Source organism: Amblyomma mixtum, chromosome 1 (genome assembly GCF_055824585.1).
Source record: "Amblyomma mixtum isolate Tamu chromosome 1, ASM5582458v1, whole genome shotgun sequence".
In the NCBI taxonomy this organism is placed as follows: domain Eukaryota; kingdom Metazoa; phylum Arthropoda; class Arachnida; order Ixodida; family Ixodidae; genus Amblyomma; species Amblyomma mixtum.
In genome coordinates, this window is record NC_143012.1 from 92,070,975 (window position 1) to 92,092,267 (window position 21,293).

Consider the following 21,293-nt stretch of genomic DNA (forward strand, 5'->3'; position numbering starts at 1 on the left):
AGCTTCTTATCTTCCATCAAGAACCGCTAATCATTGCAGCTGGGATGACTTTAGTTGCGACATGAATAAGTCATTATCATATCAAGCGCTGAGCACAGTAAACTCACGGTATCATGCGCACGTACCGGGGTATCTCAGCCGCTGTTGAATTCCTCTTTAAGTGATGCACTTCTGATGACGCCACAGGATAATAGTAAGCATGGCAGAAGACGAATCAGTGATTCAAATGCAAGAAACAAGGCTACCAAAAGCGGAGCTTTAGGCAATTTATTCGTAACATTTCAAGAAATACAAATGCAGGTTCCCACCGCAGCAAACTTATCAGTGTTGGCAAAAGATATAGCACCAGGAATGCGCTCCTTTTTTTGTTTCTTAAAGAAATGCTCAACTGGGGAAAACTGAAGAAAAGGCGTCGCCTAAATGAACAAGGAATGGCACAAACAGCGGCAAAGAGTACCATATTGCCTGGAGCGATGCTTTCGCCAGGAACAGTATATAACCTCATCTAATAGAGAGAATTTACAAGAATAATGAGGGTAACCAAACGAGATATAAGAACTTCAGAGCTTAGGGGATTTCGCGACAGCTTCCGAGCTTTGCCGCTTCACTTTCCGAATGGAGAGGAAGTCGCTTGCCGCCGCGATGTTGCTCTTCGTGGGCTTCAGAAGCTGACGAATAGAGCTCTCATCCAGTTGCTTGCGCTGAGGTGGCGGGGCAACCAACTTTCCCGCGAGGTTCTTCACGTTCAGCGGCTCTATCCATCGAAGCGAAGTGCCCCTTGCACCCGCGCAGCCGGGTTCGGCACTTCTGTCTTTTCCTTGTTCGACACTGGCTTGAGGCGCAGTGGCAATGCCTCCTGGCTGTTGCCTCCGAAGAGCTGTGTGTAAAGCGCTGCCCTGAGCCGTGTTCCACTTGGAGTTGGCTCCTGAGTCTCTCCTGGGGGTGCTTCCTGCGGCAATGGCCGGCTGCCTAGCAGTGTTCCCAGCGCTGATTCCTGAGCGCGTCGGCCTGACTACGCGAGCGGGTCGGTGGAGCGTCTCCTGTATGAGCCGTCGGACGGACTCCTGCTCTTCTTCGCTCGCTTGTACGGCCGCCCCTTCGTCCCAGCGGACTTCATTGCGTGGTACTGCTCCTTCACCCTCGAGCTCCGGCTCCCCGTAAGTGCCGGACTCAGCTCCAGCCGTTTCATCTAGAGGCCACTGTTCGCAGGGATAAGTGTCCGTGATGGAATCCTCGAACATCGCTATTGCCTCCGCTTGCTGTGGACTATACAAATCCCCGTTAAGAGAGTCTTCAATGAGACCGTCTTGTCCGTGAAACGAGGTCACCTCATGTCCACCTGTGCCTGGCAAAGAGCTTTGGTTCTCGTAAAAGCCGCAGATATTGCTTTCCACGCACCCGTTTTCATGCCCTTGGACTTCGTATCGGTCATCTGGTGTTTCAAACCTGGTTGTTTGGCCATTGATGCTGTCGGCGCCGCAGGATCTCTTAAGTGCTACATCCTGTACCTTGTTACCATTCCCGTGAAAAAATTCCTGCTGACGAACTCCTCGTTCAATGCTCTGCCCAAAATCATCCTGCACAGCATTGAATGAGAACTCTTCTTGTTCGTCGGCAGAACGTCCATTCCAAGCATTACACTCCAAATCCCTGTCAAAAGTGATTCTGGAGCCATTTTCTCGAAGACACTTGGCTGCTGTGGAGCTTCCATCGTTCATCGTTTGGTATCTGACAGACTGAGCTTGTGGAAGATCTAATCTAAACCTAGAACTTGCTCCAAGGGGCAGCCTTTTATCCATCCCACCACTGCAAAGCCGCTTACTGCTTGCTCCTTCCGCCTGTATGCTTCTTGCTTGTCTGTCGTCGAGACGTACGCTTTTGCCGCTCACGTTTGTAATAACTGTGCTACGAGATGTGTCGGCCAGTGCCCTTTGGCCGACTTGAAAATGATGAGATGCCTGTTGGAGATTACTCGTTGTCCTGGCCCCGTGGTTACTGACACCAAAGGAGATCGATCTGCCTTGCGCGTTTCCGGGGAACGTGTCTTTACCTTTGAAGGATGCCGCCACGCTTCCACGTGGCAGACCATACCTCCCGGGGTCTGCGGACTGCGGCCAGTCAGCACGTTCAAAAATGCCGGCTTCTGAATGATGTATATTGTTCGTTGATGACGTAAATGGATCGCCTTGAGCATTGCTGCTGTAGCAATCATTCTCTCCTTCCACCTTCGGGGAAGCATCATATGAAGCGCCGCCCATGTTGGCGGTGCGCCTGGAACAGGCCTCCATGCGACTGTAACGAAAACTGTTCAGATCGGGCAGATTACAAGCACCACGTGAAACGTTGTAGCCAGAGCGCACTGGCGACACTTTGTAGGCACATTTCTTGGCGGGAAAGTAACGGGTGATTCGGTTCGTCTGATCGGAAATAGGTCCTAGCTTGCGCTTATTTCGAAACAGTTTGGAAGAATTTAGCACGCAACTGTTCCTCCGTACCTTCTCGCCATTGCCGGCGCTGTTACCCTGGCAAAGGCTGGACCCAGATTGCGCTGGACACTCGAGGTTGCCGCTGCCACCATTGAGGGGCCGGTACCAGTCACTTATTTTCTCTCGTGCCAGCGAGTTTGCGGCACAACTTCGTTCCTTCAGCTTTTCTAGGTTTACCCTCCTACCTGGAGAAGCCTCTTTCGAAAAGTCGTCCGGGACACCGGTGAAGAGACGGAAAGCGTTTTCTTTAGCGGCTGCTTCAGGTGTTGGTGAATACCACCCTGGCATCTGTTGCTCGCCTGTCGTGAACTCGTGTCCCCTGCTTTCGACCTCGGGCTCATCGAATGTTTCCTCGTCTGAGCTCATCCGTAACGTGATGCGGCTCTCATCTATTATCAGTGCATCATTCTCGGGCGTACCAAGACTTATTCTGTTGTGCCCGGTTTGATTCCGTTTCGGCGGGCTCATCTCTGGGCCGCTGTTGTCACTCAACGGAGCCTCGAAAATTTTTGCACTCCAGCCTTGCGAAAGCGGGTCTTGGTTCGGCTTGCAATAAAGTTCAACCTCAGTCGTGACATCGTCTTGCGCACTCTGCAGGTCGAAGGACGGAGGCGACACTGAAGTCAAAATTTGTGCTGTATCCAAAGCTTGCCTTCTGGGAGAATTCTGGCAGGTTTCGAGTGCGCCCCTGTGCACACTACCGGTGTAATGCTTTGAGCTGTGGCCAAGTTCTACGTCACTGCACGCTGTCCCATTAATGCGGCCGGATGGTGTCGGTTGACGGGCACAGTGTTGAGGCGGCAACCTCGCTCGCTTGGAGGGAGGACACCTCGCTGAGTCTTCTGTTTTGCATTTTTGTTTCTCCGCGCCCTCTGCATCCCTGCAGCTTTTCATCGACTCATGCTCACTTGATGATCCATCAAAGATAGAGTGAACAGGCGAATCAAGCTCGGCACTGACGCAGGTGCCAATTACAACATCAGTCCCTGCAGCTTCCGGAAACGCAACCTCCCAGTCTTCGTCGAAGATGGCACCGAAATTCACTGGTTCCGATTCCATCGCCAGCACGGGCTCGGCGTCGGCGGTACGGGGTGTCTCGGCATCTTTCTGACCCACAGTTCTCGGAGCGACCACAGCCACGTTCTCTCTCTTCTTTTCTGTCGGTACGTTTGCCTTCACGACGTTAAGACGGTCTGAACGAGAGTCCTCTCGAGTACGATGATCTTCGGTCTGTATCCCATGTGAGGCTGGTGCATGGCTAAGTTTCACAGTCTCTGTGTCCTTCCTCGTCAAGTCTTCAGCGCTAAAATAGCGTTCTTCGAGTTCCTTTACTACAAGGTCTTTATGCGCGCCGCGGCTGGATTCGCAGCCTGTGGTCTTTTCACATTCAGCAGCTACAGTGGGTTTATTAAAGTCGTGGGGCATCCTGTCGGCTTCCAATGGGGCGAAAACGATACCAGTACCAGCATTAACTGAGTTAACATCTTCCCTCAACGAACAAGCCTCGAGACTAGCAGAACCAGTCAGTGCCGAATTAGATTCACCACGGGCAACAGCCGCGCTAGCGTCTGCCGGCAGACTGCCCTCCCACGTCGCGCCGAAAGTTGATGGCATGGACAATGTATCGTCTTGGCTGTGAGTGACACTCGAGCTACGAGTCTTTGAGGCCGTTCGTTGCTCATGGCCGCTTTGTTCACTTGATGGCGCCGCATTCTTCTCTGGGTCAGCGAGCTTGGGTGGCTTGGTGTCGTCCTCGCTGTCCCGACGTTGCTTCTCGCCCTGAGTGAGAGGCATTCTCGGTGGAGACGCGGATGATTCGACGTCAACTGGTGGCTGATCAGATCCTGACTCTTGAGCAGCGTCGGTGCGTTGTGATGAAGACGGCTGAGTAGTCAAGGGTGCCGCAGCCTCCTCTATGACGGCGCTCGCTACCTGCAAGACCTGCGCGCGGTGTAAAGTGATGAGACAATGAGTGCAGTAAGCAGACACTGAAACTTTTGCTCCAACAAGCAGCTGCCGCGAAGGTGCAGCAACAAGAACTGAATTATGAGCGCTCTTATAGAACACTGAACACTGGTGAACATTCTATACGGTACTTACGTGATTATTTAGCGGTTCTCTAAAGAGTCAAAACTATTTTGGTAAGATTTACATTGAGTACACCCCGTTTAATCGACCGGATTTACTTGGGGATAAGGCAATAGTGCCGTACAAACATTATCTTCATATGGACGTTGCAGTCCTTCCCAACAAACACAAAACCTCCTCAGAAACTCCAAAAAAGGATGGAATGTCCCAGTCCCAGTACAACGTTTATCAAACGTTTCCAGACCATAGAGGCACGACATAGAAACACAAGCAAAAAGGCAGTGCTCCCACTAAAGGTCTAGAAACGTTTTTTCTGGAGTGTTAAGCAGCAACAAAAGCGAGTTAATGCATTTTCGTCCCAGAAATGTAACTGGGCATAACGTTTTGGGACCAATGATTTTCAACAAGAAATAAAAATCGACTGCTCGCGCTCTCTTTTCTCTCTCCTTCGCGCCACAAGCTGCGGGGAAAGAAGGTTTTGTTCTTGCACTCGTCGTTTTGAGAGATGAAACGGCAGTTTCATTCGAACAGCCGAAGGAAGCGGTTAACCCCGCATCTCTCTCGGTGCATGCGTTTCTCGCACGTGGGCCGTCGGCTCCATTGCAGGCAGGCGGCGGCGGTCTGCATTTTCATCGCGCCGCCGGCAGCGGCGGCGGTCTAGCGTTTTCCCAGCTTACGCCCAACTTCAAAATTGTGTGGTGGTCCCTTCAGGCGTCTCCGACTATCGGCACTCCACGCTGCGCCGCTGTCTAGCAGAAGTGCGGTAATGGCCTCCCGTCGCTCGCCCGGCTTCCTCGCTGGACGGACGCCATTTTGCGCACGCTTATTCGCGCTGCCCCAGACGTTCGAGCACAAGCCCCAGCGCGCGGCAGTTCTTGCTCTCGTCACTGCGCCAACTGGGCTGTCGTGGACTTCGTAGCTACGGATTCACGGAAGTTTTCCCGCGCACCTCGGCGTGCCCACACCATTCCTTTTGGAACTGATGCCGCGGCTGCGCATCGCAAGTCCTTTGCGCAGCTCCACGGCCCTACTGATGCCGCTGTTCGAGGCGGCGTTCGTGGCAGCGGAGTTCGTGGCAATAGGTGACTCCTCGCACGCACCCTGCATTCCTCAGCGCCTCCGACGACTGCAGCACGTTGGTGGCGGCAGCGTGGCCGTCTACTACGGTCTGAGGCGGGAAGGACCTTCCGAGACCCACCACTCTCTTTCTGCGAGTGCCCATGGATTAGCCTGCTCTACCAACTTCGCCACCGCGCAGCCATCCTGACGCAGCGGTATAGTTTGTGCAGTGTTCGCGTGATTATATTGACTCTCTCCCACTGGATTAATCGTGCCTTGATCTCGACTCCCACGCTGGACTGTGCCGCATGCGCGGTCTGCCGCACCATGGATGCAGCGCGCCACCGCACGTACCTGAGCACGTTCACCTTACCGCCTGGCTCCAAGCAGTCTTATCCCCACACTTAGTCACAAGAAAATAAAACTCCCAGGATCGTTACGAGGGTGTAACGCGTAGTTTGAGCGCTCGCTGTGCTGTGAGAAGGCGCAGGACAGAAGCCTGCGTTTAATTTATGGTTTCAGCTGTTGCAGCCTTGTATTTCATCCCTGGGTTTCCGTAGGCAACGTCGTCAAGGTATGTTGGTTTATTTTAATTATTAATTTAATTTATTTATTTAAGCATACTGCAGGCCCTTTTCGCATTTTTTTTATTTTCGCCTAGTAGAACTAATATTTTTTTTCTGTTTTGATAACACGTCGCTGAAGCTTGCTCCGAGTCTCTAAGCGTAACGGGGGTTTCAACTTGAAGAAAATCCGTGACCTGAAACTGCGTGTCTGCAGCGTACGCCCATCTCGTCTTTTCTTTTGTCACCGAAGTTGCTCTTTACATACGTTTGCTTTTGCATGTGCATATCTGCTTTTGAAGCCCTTAGAATGCTCGTTTAAGGTGCATCAACTTTCAGCCTGTATTCTGTTTTACTTGCTTCATATTGCAGATTTCTCAGGGCTGGAGAAAAAAGTGGCCATCATATGCATGGCGCCGTAGTGTTATGTACACTGTGTATTAAATGGTGCATACGTTTGCGTCTGCTGTTTGTATTCATTCAGATTTGCGCCGTTGAACGTAAGTTTTTCGGCACGGGCTTTCAATTCGGTCTGTATTGTTTTTCTTTGACTGAAACATGAATGCATTTTGATTGTGGTGGTGTATGGTGCGGTCGCCGGCATGGACGACAGGATGCAATTCGTGCTAAGAGCACACCTAGTAAACTGAAATTACTTCTGTATGGCGCTGCTATTTGCTCTTATATGAGCCAAATCGGGTAACTTTTTGAGTTCATATTTCCTTTGTGTGCAAAATGCTAGGACATTTCATGTAAACGGATAAGTGCAGAACGGCCGAGCCAGGACGCATTCAGACGAGTGGAAAGGTGGATTACACCACCTGTAACGTAAGTATGCACCTGAAATTTGGCACATATGTGCGCTTGGATGCCTGCAGGCTGCACGAAAAATGAGGAGTAATTTTATTGAACCAGAGCCGAGAAATCGAGCATTAACATTTTGGGGCTTTCCATGGGACGCACAACTTTTTGGACATTGCTAGTTGTGGGGACGTTTTTTAGATGTGTTCGGGAAAAATGAGCACCTCCTGGGGAGATTCCAGATGTCCCGATGGGTCATTTTTGGGAGATTTTGAGGAGGTTTTGTGTTTGTTGGGTTCGGCTACTCTAAATACCACCTGGACAAAAGACGGTTATGTGGCCATTATTTTTTAAAATGTTCCGATTAACCACAACTAACCCATATGGCCTTCTGGCTGGCGAACTATGACCAGAGCTGCGGCTACAACAGCGACTGAAAGCTTCTAACTGTAATTATTTTAATCTTGAGTTTTACACGTCCAGCTCCTCGCTTCCACTTGGCATGCACCAGTTAGTTGCATTCTCAAGCATTCATTTTCAAAGAATTAAACCTGGGCTTTTACAGACGAATACTTTGAATTATATTTCTGAATTCAGCAGGTTCATTTCAAATCATCTGTTCTGATGCAGCTGCACTAAATATTTTCACGAAAGGTTAACTTTTTTGTACCTGCAAATCTTGTACTTGTCGCTTTTTGCAACAATTACAACATCGTCAGATATTATTCTTGTTCGCTCCCGCACACATTGCACAAATCCAGGTCGCGGAGTGACTTCAACGCAGGATCACGCTTGAAAACATACACACAAAAAGAGGAAGCTGTTGTCTGATCGGAGGTACCCATACATTGTCCTCTAGTCGCTAAGCCATATTCTATGCGCGAAAAATCGCCTTCGCAGTGTAATTCCAAGTTGTTGCCTTCCCCCACGACTGTATTCAAATCCTTAAATCTTAAAACATGTATGCGTCACATAATATATGCGTTACGGACTAACTAAGAAGGATGCCTCAGTAACCAGATTCGTTTTTCCAAGAACGTTCAAACGAAGTGGCACTTTCTCAATACTAATATTTGCTAATGACAATAACCAAACCAATTCGATTGTTCCGCTAGATTGTTCTATTAGATTGTTTCACTATATTGTTTAATTTGGTACAGTTCCCACGATAATTTTACAGAATGGAGCAATCTACGAACACGGCCGCCTCTAAGTTTTAAATTTAGACATACTCGCTAGTTATAGTCACTAAAGAGTTTGTTATAGGCCCCGATGCCTACGAATCAGCTAAACTGTGACGTGGGAGATTCTGTCTCATATTAGAGGCTATTTGTGCAAAGGGTACCGAGGTAAGGTTGTCAGTTAAGAGTTCTATGTCTGTTACGACACGGCCTGGGAATGAAACCTTGCATCTTGCGGTCCGAGATGAGGAGCCTTTAGACAACAACACCAACAGGACGTGGTGGAAGGGTTCAACGCAATCCGGTGCCGCAGAAAACTACAGGGGCATGCCGACCACATACTGGGGGCGCCACATGTGTAGGGGAAGTATACGTCACTTCCGCTGCTCCGTGGTTCCGCCACTCGAACCCGTGCTTCCTCGTGCAGTGCGCGTTCAGCGGCAAGACGGAGTGTGCAACAGGTTTTTCTAGTGTCCCTTATTGTCAGTGCCTCAATGTCCTGATATGTGTGGTTTCTGGGGGTCTATTTAAAAATCCTCTGAGCCCTTTCATTAATGGCGTAGTGCTCTTTTAGCGCTGTACACTTCCAGGGTGGGATGGTTCATTATCCCAGCCGTTCCCAGATAACATTCGGCGATTGCATATTTCTTATATAAACGCGTTCACGAGGAATTTATGGTGTTTATCATAATGTACACCCTCCCACTTTTTTAACCTGAACGCGCGAGCGTCGACTGCCCGGTGCAGCGGTGAATAGGCGAAGCAGAGCTGAAATGGGGAGAGGGGACGAGCATACGCGCCGATCATGTCGCTGCAGCTATCGTCGTCTGCTTGGCTGTTGTGTTTCGCGCGAAACAACCCCTGCGAAGCAATTTTTATGGCCGAGTTCTGAGAGCGTTTGTTTCGTGTTCTGTCTGATGCGTGTATATGTCTCTGGGATGATGCAAACGCGAAGCGTTCCAGGCACGACTCTAGGCTCCGGTTGCATTTGCGGGTAGCGTCTCGAGAGCATTTGCTTTAAATAGCGAAATTAAAGCGTCAATAGCGAGGGTCCTCTTCAGTCAGTTTTTTGTAAGCAACGAATGCAACTGCTTTCTTGGGCATGCTAGGCTGTTCCCAAATGTATGCTCTTTTCAGAATCGCCCCGCCGCGGTGGCTCAGTGGTTACGGCGCTCGGCTGCTGTCCCGAAAGACGCGGGTTCGATCCCGGCCGCGGCGGCTGAATTTCGATGAAGGCGAAATTGTACAGGCCCGTGCACTGTGCGACGTCAGTGCACGTGAAAGAACGCCAGGAGGTCGACATTTCCGGAGCCCTCCACTACGGCGTCCCTCATAGCCCGAGTCGCTTTGGGACGTTAAACCCCAATAAAGCAAGCAATATTTTCAGAATCACCCACGCTACATGCAGCGGATAAAATCAATTGCTCGCAGTTCGTTGGGGCTCCGATGCATAACAGCCGATGATGGGCAGGGGTTGCTTCGCACTAATCAGAACAGCCTAACAGACGAACCTTACTCCAGCAGCATGATGATGATGATGATGTCCTCAGGCTGAATGGAACATACCCACGGCGGGGGATTGGCCAGGGTGCATAGCGGATACAAACGCACTCATGTACAGGGAATGGAGTAAATTTCAAATTTTGGGACGCAGAGCTAGAATTTGTACAAAACAAAAAATACGGAGAAAGAAAAGTTGTGAATTCACATTCTAGCAGAGGAATCTACCAGATGAAATTATATAATCGTGAATAGAATCGAACACTGGTTTCAGGGCGTATCCCTTGGCGCTTGCCCCGAAGGATAAGGGAATCGGAATAGATAGAGGAAGCCCAAGCCGAGCGAGAGGGATCTCCAAGTAAATTCTACGGAGAGCAGCGAGCCGCCGGAAGGAGAGGAAAAATTGTTCTATAGACCAGCATGCACGAATTGTGGGCGTGCCGTTGCCCTCGCAAGCGTTCTCCTCTCCTTCTTCTTCCGGCGCCGCAGCGCCGGGCAGTCGACGCTCGCGCATTCAGGTTAAAAAATCGAAAGGGTGTACATCACCTGGCTTATACGCAATCTAGAACATTAGAAAGCCACACGCTGTATCAACCATGGCTAGTCAAAAGACACTCGGAAGGCCTGTAAACGCTAAGTATTTTGATCACTTTTCGGTCTTACCACACAGACCGCCTATTTTTACTCTGTGGGAGAAGGGGTGCAGTGAAAATTATGATTAGGTTCTCACAGCATATTTTCTACACGCCTCAATTCCTCTAGGAAAATTTCTGTTCACCAACGTTACGCTGGGATAACATACCTGCAAAAATATATATCCACAACGGGGGCAGAACATCGCTGTTTCAGAATAACGGGTCATATGAGGTTCGTTGATCACCGAGCATGAACTTTCACTACTGTCTTACTACAAGCGTACCGGGTGCTCCAGTGAACCCTTCAAAATTTTCAAAAATAGGCTTTTTGGGGTAAAAACATGCCTTTGCGACATAGTATTACCAGTGCTGGCGGACACCAGAAAACCAGTGAAACGTTTTAAGTAGCAAGCTGGTTCGCTATTTTTTAATAATTAACCTTTTACTAATATGTTTAGACGTCTGGTTTCAATTAGAGATTTGTAGCCAGTCGTTAGTAGTAGCCATATCAGTTTTTAGAATTTCTAGAACGCGATTGCCCTTGGCGCTGTGGTTCGAGAAAACTCGGTTTTTTCGCCTTTGTTACGTCACTGGAGGGGTGGCTTAGCCTGCATGCTTTCGGAAACGCACGTGTTTTCGTACTATGCAGCCAGATTTTGCCGAGCCACAGCGGCGAGGATAATCGCGTTCTCGAAATTCTAAACACTGATGTGGCTATTACTAACGACCGGCTACAAATTTATTTATTTATTCACATACCCTAAAGGCCCTTTTCGGGCATTACATAAGGAGGGTGTACTGTTACAAATAAACAATACTCCACACATAGTTGTATAAGAAACACAAATATAAAACCACTGGCAAAATCTAAAGAAAGTACAGAAAATTCGTAGTTGAGCGTACGCAGGAATGGAGCCTTCCTAATCAGAATTTATTTGCAAAAAAAAATTAGTTTTTGCAAAAAGGCGTGATGATTTAAGGTGAAGACAATATCACCTGGTAACTTGTTCCAATGATCAACGGCAAGTAACAATGGTGAATCACTAATTGAATCTGTAGTTACAATTGGCCAGTTGCCTGAGATAGTAATCAGTAGATAGATAGTAAGAGTTAGTAATCAGAAATTAGTTAACCAACTTACTACTAAAGACAATTCACTGACTTTGCGTTGTCCGTCAGCACTGGTAATGCAATGCTGCAAAAGCCATATTTTTTTTTCCAAATACCTATTTTTGAAGATTTTTGAAAGTCTTCCCTGAAACACCTGGTACATAATTCGGAAGGTCAAAGCCTTCATCCCCGAATACTGGCCAGGTGACCAAGACAGCGGAGCCTGACGCTGAGTGAAAGCCTCTGAACACAGGATAGACATGCCTCGTTCTCCAGGCCAGAGGCATACAAGCTGAATTCGTCGTCACCGACAGCCAGCGATGACCCGTCTCCAGGAAGACTTCCAATGGCAGAGTCTTCCTCCCTGGCGTTGGGAATATACTTCCTGCAAAAAGATATTACCGAACGCGATTAGGCCCGTCACACCGGTTAACCAGAGATATTGGATCACACAAGCTGCTAGACCATATCGGCTCCATGTATCAAAATTCAGCGCTCTGATTGGCGCAAAGGTCGGAGGGTGTAGCTGACCTGAACCGCGTGTGGCCATAAAGTTACACACTGAAGACAAAGTTGGCGTGTATCTAAAGGGTACCGCGTTCGAACGACAAAGACACCACGCTCACAAAAAAAAAAAAAATTGGCAGTGACTTATCTCTGCTATGCCAGGATATACGTAGCGTGAGGTATTGGTACATCTTGGTTAGGCGGGTTGTTGTTATAGCTTGGTTTCCCCCTTGTTAAACCTTGAAGTTCCGGTACGTGTAACTATGACTAAATTAAAGACGAGACACTGTGCAGCATCAGTTGTGAAGCATTTATTTATTTCTTATGCTTTCCCTTCTTGTTCTCCTCGTTCGTGAAGCCATAGGCCATCGGCGTTGTGTTCATTGCCGTTGGCGTTTTTTCTCTATCGAACACGGCGCAGTACCTGTGTATCCCACCTCCTCCTCGCGCATGCGCAGTAGTCCTCAGCGGCGAGCGCGCACGGCAAGGCACGCAGTGACGTCACTTGCTCCTCGCGCATGCGCAGTATGGTCGAGCAAGACAGCACGCGAAACGGAGAGACTGTGGCCAATGTAGCTCACGCTACAAAACGGAGCTTTTATCGGTCAAATCATTAGAGAAATCCCTCAAGGTGGAGTATCTTTGTAATAAGGGAGTAATTACACATTAACATCCACCCAAGCGCCGCCATAAGACCGCAAAGGAAAGCTAGACATAGGCAACTGGTTGCAATTCGAGATTTGTAGCCGGTCGTTAGCAGTTGCCATATCAGTCTTTAGGTTTTCGAAAACGCGATTACCCTTGCCGCTGTTGCCCGACATCATTTGGATGCATCGTGCGAAAATACGTGCGGTTTCGAAAAGCATGCAGGCAAAGCAACCACTCCAGTGCACGTAACTAGTCGGAAAAGCCAAATTTTCTTGAGCCACAGCGCCAAGGGTAATCGCGTTCTCAAAATTATAAACACTCATATAGCTATTACTAATCACTGGCTATATGTCTCTAATTGCAACTAGGCGCCTAACTCTATTAGCTTTAATGTTCATTATTAAAAACTAGCTAACCAGCTAAATACTTAAAACGATTCACCGCTTTGCTGGTGTCCGCCAACACTGGTAGTACCGTGTACAGCAAAAGGAATATTTTTAACCCAAAAAGTTTATTTTTGTTAATTTCTGAAAGCCTTCCCTGAAACACGTGGTATACGCCTTGTTGAAGTTGTCCTTGATACAATTTACACATTGTTGATTTCGATTGTATTGTTGGGTTGTATATTAGCTATTGTTCTCATTGTTTCTAAATGACTTTAACTTTGCAGTACTGTTTTGTATATATTTGTTGCTCATCATCTTGAACGCATATTGCACATTTTTATAATATTGTGTAATCTGTGTTTCGTTTATCCCGTAATCCAGTGCAATATTCTATTCTACACGCGTTAATTATTACTGATAAACCCCGCTCTGCATTGTTCTTATGTAGCATTTTCTAACCGCCCACTCCCCTCTAATGCCCTCAGCATGGGCCATGAGCGAACTTCAAATAGATAAAAAAAAAATTAAAAAGTCGGAAAGCTCGGCTGGTTGGTAAGTTTTTTACAAACAACGAGCGCGAACGAGACGAGCACTGAAAGCGCACGAAAAAGCGCGCATTTGGCAAATGAAAACAAGCCAGTAAATGCGCGGAACTTCATCGATGTGGGCAAGAGTGAACGCATGATGGAGCGAGTGAGAGTGAGTGGTGTGGGTGAGTAAAAGAACGACAGCGAGGAAATGAGTGATGTAGGTGAGTGAGTGTATGAGAGAATGACGTGAGCGAATGAGTGAGTGATGTAAGCAGATGAGTGAGTGATGTGGCTGAGTGATGTGAATCAGTTAGTGATCTAGGTGGGGGAATGAGCGAGCAAAGGAGTAAGTGCTTGATGTGGGTGGTTGGGTGGGTTTGTGAAGGAATGAGTGATATGGATTGTTGGGTGTGTGAGTGAGGTGGGTGAGTGAGTAATGTGGAAGGATGAGTGAGTGTGAGCAGGAGTCAGTGAGCGATTGATGTGAGGTGGGTGGGTGAATGAGCGAATGTGTGAGTGATGTGGGTGGGGGATTGAGTGTGAAGGAATGAGAGAGTGATGTGGATGGTGAGGTGGGTGAGTAAGTATACGAAGGAGTGAGTGATTGATGTGAGGTGGGTGGGTGAATGAGCGAATGTGTTAGTGAGGGATGTGGGTGACTGAGTGATGTCGGTGGATGAGTGGGTGCGTGAAGAAGTGAGTGAGTGACGTGGGTTGATGAATGATGTAGATGGTTGGGGGTGAGTGTGTGAGTGAGTGACATGGCTGGATCAGTGAGTGTGCTTAGGTGTAGGTGAGTGATGTGGGTGGTTTGGTGGGTGGGTGAGTAAGGTGAGTGAGCCATGTGGGTGGTTTGGTGGGTCAGTGAGTGTGTGATCAGTAGTGTGAGCGAGTGAGGGAACGAGTAAGCGATTGATGTGGGTGGTTGGGTGGGTGGTTGAGTGAGTAATGTGGGAGTGATCTAGGGGGATGAATGAGTGACGGGAGTGAGTGAGTGAGTGAGTGAGTGAGTGAGTGAGTGAGTGAGTGATGGCGTTGGTTTGGGTTGACGTTGTTTGAGTGAATGTTGTGGATGGCTGAGTTATACAGGTGCTTGGGTGAGTGTGTGTGTGAGTGAATGATGTGGGTAGGTGAATAAGTTTATGAAGGAATGAGTGAGTGAAGTGGATGGTTAGATGGGTGAGTGTGACTGTGTCATGGAGTGAATGAGTTATGGCGGGTGCGTGAGGTTGGGTGGGTGCGTAATTGTGTGAATGAGTGATGTGGGTGGGTGAATAAGTGAGGGAAGAGGTGAGTGATTGTGTGGGTGGGTGAGTGAGTGAGTGTGTCAGTGAGTAATGTGAGTGAGTGGTCTAGGTGGGTGAATGAGTGCGGAAAGCAGTGAGTCATTGATGTGGCTGGTTTGGTGGGTGAATGACTGACTGTGTGAGTGAGTGATGTAGGTGGGTGAGTGAGTGGGCGAAGGAGGGAGTAATATGGGTGGTTGGCTGGGTAAGTGCGTGAGTAGTATGGGTGGGTGAGTGAGTGTGTGAAGGATTGAGTGAGTGATGTGGGTGGTAGGGTGAATGAAAGAGTAAGCCTGTGAATGAGTAATGTAATGTGTGAATGATGTGGATGGCTGAGTGAATGTGTGAAGGAATGAGTGCGTGATGTGGATGGTCGGGTGGGTAAGCGAGTGTGTGAGTGAGTGAGGTGGGTGGGTGAGTGATGTGGGTGGATGAGTGAGTGTGTGGCGGAGTGAGTGAGTGATATGTGTGGTTCGGTGGGTGAATGAGTGAGTAAGCACGTGAGTGAGTAATGTGAGTGGTCTGGGTGGGTGAGCGAGTGTGTAAGGGAATGAGTGAGTGATGTGGTTGGTTGGGTGCGTGGGTGAGTGAGTGATGTGGATGGTTTAGTAAGTGAGTAATTGAATAATGTGAGCAAGTGATTTGGGTGGGTGAATGAGTGAGGGAAGGAGTGTGATTGATTTGGGTGGTTGGGTGGATGAGTAAGTAGTGTGAGTGAGTGATCTAGGTGAGTGAATGAGTGAGGGAAGGAGTGAGTGAGTGATTTATGTGGGTGGTTAATGGGTGAATGAGTGTGTGAAGGAATGAGTGAGTGATATCGGTGGTTGGGTGAGTGTGTGAGTAATGTCAGTGAGTGATGTGGGTGGGACAGTGTATGCAGGAATGAGTGAGTGATGTGGATGGGTGGGTGTGTGAAGCAGTGAATGATGTGGGTGGGTAAATGAATGAGGGAAGGAGTGAGTGATTGATGTGGTTGGTTGGGTTGGTGGGTGAGTGAGTAATGTGAGGAGTCACCTTGATGAGTGAATGAATGAGTGATTGATGTGGGTTGGGTGGGGGAATGAGTGTGTGTGTGTGATGATGTAGGGGGGTGAGTGTGTGAAGGAGTGTGTGATATGGGTGGTTGGGTAAGTGTGTGAGTGAGTAATGTGAGTGAGTGATCAAGGTGGGAGAATGAGCGAGGGAAGGATTGAATGATTGATATTGATGGTTGGGGGTGAGTGAACTTGTGAGTAAGTGATATCGATGGGTGAGTAATGTAAGTGAATGATCTAGATAAGTGAATGAGTGAGGGAAGGAGTGAGTCATTGATGTGGGTGGTCGGATAGGTGAATGAGTGAGCGTGTGAGTGGATGAATGAGTGAGTGATGGTTGGGTGGGTGGGTGAGTGAGTGAGTAATGTGAGTGAGTGATGTGGGTGGGTGAGTGAGTGTGTGAAGGAATGAGTGAGTGAAATGGACGGTTGGGTGAGTGAGTGTGTGAATGAGTGAGTGAGTGGTGTTAGTGGTTGAGTGGGTGAGTGGGTGTGTGTGTGTGAGTAGGTGATGCGGGTGAGCGAGTGATATGGGTGGCTGAGTGAGTTTGTGAAGAAGAGCGATGTGGGTGGTTGTGTGGGCTTGTGAGTGAGTGGGTGAGTGAGTGAGTGAGTGAGTGAGTGAGTGAGTGAGTGAGTGAGTGAGTGTGTGAGGGAGGGAGTAATGTGACTGAAGGCATAGCGGGTGCTCAGTGTCGCCACACCTGAGGAGCCTGGTGTCGTCCAGGGGCCGGTCGTTGGCCGTGATGTACTCGACCAGGCACTCGACGTCGCACTTCTCCATCAACTGCGCCAACGTACTCTCCACCTCCAGCCTGTCCGGCAGGTGGGCCGGCCAGTGAAGCGGGGGCTCACGAAGCAGCAGCTCGCCCTTCACGAGGCCTGCGGTCGTTGTACATCATTCCCCTGAGCCTACATTCTCCTCCTCCGCCGTTAGTAACCACCTATTAAGGCGGAAGACTTTAATGCCTCATCGTTGTAAGCAGGAGTTGTCGACAGAAATATCACGCTTTTCAATTGGTCGAAATGGTCGTGACGTCACAGCGCGCGAATTTCAAACGGTACCAATTGTACTTTGGCTAGTAACCATGCAACCAATTAAAGGAATGCTATAGTGATGCTCCAAGCAAAATAAATAAATGAATAAAACCGAGCAGGAAATTGGTCGAGTTGGGGAATCAAAACAGGGTCTCCGGAGTGCGAGACGAGCACGCTAACCACTCCGCCATGCCAGCTGGATGGTTTAGAATGAACAAAGGCGCGTCTAGTGAATACGGTGTCTTCGTTCCCTCCCATCTTCCTCTTTCCCCGTTACGGCGAGGTTCAGGTGTCCGCCGAGATATGCGAGACAGATACATTTCCTTTCCTCGAAAACCAATTTACCGACGAGCAAGGCGTTGAGCCTAATGGGCGATGGCGTTCTGTGGACTCTCTGGCAGCGTTGCAAGACGCTGTCGCGTTCCACACTCGGAGGCGAAGCTAAACGTCTTAACCACACATCAGTGACACAAGCGGCAACACCGCGCTAAGGCTTTCGCCTCACTGCACTTTAGGTCATCAAAATGCCCCCTTGATTTTTTATTCTCTCTGAACAAACACTCTGCTATATCAGTTTGCTCGAATAACATGCTGTTAGTGATTCACCGCACATAGAGCGCTTGATTGATCGGCGCCGCGCCCAAGCTGGCGACTATGGCGACTGTTGCAAGCCGTGACTCTTAATTACTCTCAGATTGTTCGTTAGAAATTCATTTCTCGCAGTGCGGCCGCCTCAAAAACGTCTCTCGGAGAAGGAAATCGCTGAGGGCAACCGCAACAACGCAGAAAAATCCTGGCCGAAATTACACGGCAGTTCGTCGACAAGTTGAGTGACCACTTCTGAGCAGGAAACTCAACCATCAGTGAAAATAGTACTACCATGTCCCCGAAACGTAATGGAACTCGAAAGGTTAACGGGAAATTCACATAAGCATGCCACCTTGAAACAGGATGTCTAAATTTCATGCGTACACGGTTGATTTCGGTACTAGTTTCCTGCCTGGAAACTGGTGCGGACTCAGCGCTCTCTGAATATGCTAACGCCCGGTTACAGAAGTAGTAAGGGAGTAATTACTCATTGGCATCTACCCAAGCGCAGCCAAGTGGTGGATGCAGGTGGATGTCAATGAGTAATTACCCCCTTATTACAAACTTACTCCACCTTGGTGGATTCCCCTAAAACATTTGACCGTTATAGAAGTAGGAGGCGCTAGCGGACACCGGAGGTGTCGGTTTTGGAGTCGCGCTGCAATATAGTGTTTTTGTGTCATGTTTACCCATTCATTAGTATTTTTACTGTGATGCGTGCGTTACTCACGATGCATTAGTGGTGCGGGTGAGGTTTCTCCTTTACCTTAACCTATTATCTGTCTTTTATTCGTGTGTACCCCTGATACAGCAGTGGCGCGGGCGCAGTCCAATCTCTGTTTAGGCTTTATCTTACGGTCTCTTAAGCGTGTACTGCGGGAAATAGGAGCTCATAGTATACTTTGTTAACGTTCATAAGTGCTTTCGGGAACTGAATTGTAGCGCCAGCTAAAAGTCTGACTAAGCGCTGTTTTTCGGCTATCAAACCTACGTTTTCTTTGCAATATTTTTTTCAATTCGTTTATACGGTACCGCAGCATTACCTTGAGCTGCCGCTACTCACGCATATGAAAATTATCGCGTGGGTACTTGCTTTGAATGCAGCGTTCCTGGCTCGGTTAATTAGAAGGTAATGATAAGAAGCATCGATAAGAAGCATCGATAATACGAAAATACAAAGTGCGACTGCTTGTTTCAATATTATTTAATAAAATGTTTTATGCACGAACTAATTTTCAAAATTTGAGCAATTCCTGCTGTTGCAAATTTTAAATTAGGTATTACACGGACTACATTGAAAAGTGTTGGAGGGCCCCTTCAAACAAAAGAATTGCGGAGCTACTCAGGAGTAACGTAAAGGAATATATTTTGGTCTTCACATAACGCTCAATTAATATACATGGAACATGTAAGCTGTTCGTGCGTTCAACAATGCTGACCGGAACTGTGCCACCTACGCTACTGCACTTCTTAGCCCGTACAGTCATTTGGCAAGATGTAAAGAACAGAAGTATCGAAGTTATCTTTGTGACCGGCGCGTGTTGTACTCTCGGATGTTCTAAAATGTACTCGAAACCACTCTGGTCGTTTTATTTTAATGCGAAAGCAATACTTCACTAGCAATCTAGAAAAGGCCGGTGGGTCTCTGAAGCCTCTACCTTTGACGTTAGACTCTTGATCTTTGACCTCTGAGATGAAATGACTCGGATGCGGTGTGCCTCTGGGATGGTCACGTGGTACGAAAGTTAAAAAAAATGATCTCGAAGGACGATGTCAGGCTATGTCTATAGGAACGAGTCAAGGCAATTCGACGGAACAGTTACGGGAATGTTTAAGTACATTCAAGCTAACTCGAAACCAAGTGCTTTCACACGTCATCCTAACTTTAACGGCGTTATAACTGTGTCAATGTTTCATTTTTTTTAACTGCTGTCGTCTAATGCTACCGTCAGTTCATGAAGTGAACCCTGGTTTGCCTAATCTTACCTTAACATCGCTGAAACTTCGCCTGAAAAGATTTCATACGCTAGTGAGAAAATTAATGGCCTATTTTCCCGTCATCACGAATATCATCAGCGACATTACACAGGCCTCCTCAGGAGGAAGTCTCCGCACATGCGCAAGAAGTAACTGGATGAATCTCCCTGCCTTTATTGCCACCAACGCAATTACAACCTTTGTCCGTAAAGTTGCGAGTCTGATTTATTTTCTTCCCTACAACAATTTCCCTCAGCCAAATATTGGGGTGTATCGCCATCTTTTAGTGCTAACATTGGCGGCGTTTGGTATCTGCGGTGGTAGCCGCTAGACGTCTCCACATGTAACAAAATTCCGTTATCTCTAGTCATCGCCACATTCTGCTGTGAGTGACTGTGAAGAGATGGACGTCCGTCTTGAACAAAGTACTAACACAAAATTCTACATGAAGCTTGGCAAGACCGCCACACAGAGATATGAGCTCCTTTGTGAGGCTTACTACAACGAGACAATATCGCGGGGACAATCGTTCGAGTGGCACTCGACCTTCATCTGAGGGAGAACGTCGGTGGAAGACGACACAAGGCAGAGGCGCCCTTCAGCCTCATGGAATGAAGACAACGTGGCTTGGATCAGGCAAATCGTGCAGCAAGTCCGCACCGTCACAGTTCGCATGCTATCATGCAGATGCTCTCGACACCAGTAAGACAAAGTGCCGTAAAATTGCGAGGACATTTGACAACTAAAGTGTTGAGAGGCGAAAACAGAGGACACTATGCCGTGACGACTTCCGGTAGATGTGACGTCACACCGTTCCCGTGGCTGTATCGATACCCAAATTATACATATTTCGGGGATCTTAAGTGTTAATTACACTAATTTACACATTTTTCCATCTAATTTGACACAAATCAGGTGTTTTTCCGACCATTCTGTGAAAATTTTCACTATGCCGTGACGTCTTCCGGTGGATGTGACGTCGCACCATTCCCGTGGCCATATCAACATCTGCGTTATTTCGACGCAGTTTTCACATTTATGACTATAAATAATTAACTAATTACTCTACAGTCATCTTATGTGGCTTCTAAGTTCATTTTTTCCTCCTATATCTGAAGCAACCATTCATTTTCTCCTAACTTTTTTAGTTACCGAGTTAACACGCCGTCAAAGGTGTGACACCCTCTACTAACGGACGACAGTATGAGCCATTAATGGCTTTCGCCTTAAAATTTTACACGAGGACTTAGGGAAACGAGAGCTGAATGCCGGACTAGTGCCGCACTCCCTCACACTAGACCAGAAAGACACGCAGGTGTCGGTATGTGTCGATTTGTGCCCAGAGGCGGGCAAGGTTTCTGCATACGTGTACAATATCATTGTTGAAGACGAAACATGGTGCTGCTTTCAGTGCGACCCTCAAACGAAAAGGCAGAGTGCCGAAGGGTGGTCTGTGAGCTCTCCGGCGTCGAGAAAGGGTGAGGCAGGAGAAGACAAAAAAGAAAGACGGTGTTGATTGTTGTTCTCGATGCCAGAGGTGTCATTTCGTCCCGCAAGTGCAGGCAATGAACCAGGAATTTTATATCTTTGTGCTCTAAGACATGTGTGATGCAGTGCGATTCCGCCGCCCATACCTATGGGCATCTGGACAATAGAACCACCATCTTCACGGTAATGCAAAGGCCGCACATTGCTCTCGGATACAAACACGTTTTCGCAAAGCACGGCATGTATTTGTACTTCCACATCACCGATCCTCCACTGACCTCTACCCATGTGATTTTGTCCTGTTTCCGCGTGTGGAGAGAATCCTAAAAGGACGCTCAATAGAAAACGTCACGACCACTTAGCTGGTAATTCTGCCAAAGGAAGCTATA

At 48.2% G+C, this 21,293-nt stretch overlaps 1 protein-coding gene across 1 annotated transcript; it reads right to left on the reverse strand.

Moving 5' to 3' along the window:
- Positions 1 to 482: 482 nt before the first annotated feature.
- LOC149367206 (uncharacterized) lies at positions 483 to 16,645 on the reverse strand. The gene is made up of 5 exons (XM_089573171.1): positions 16,518 to 16,645; positions 11,688 to 11,808; positions 4,184 to 4,427; positions 2,092 to 3,103; positions 483 to 1,650 (listed from the first exon to the last, which is right to left on the reverse strand). Exons 1-5 carry the CDS (start codon positions 16,595 to 16,597, stop codon positions 561 to 563), a joined length of 2,547 nt encoding a protein of 848 aa, XP_089429297.1. The 5' UTR covers positions 16,598 to 16,645; the 3' UTR covers positions 483 to 560.
- Between the last annotated feature and the right edge of the window lie 4,648 nt (positions 16,646 to 21,293).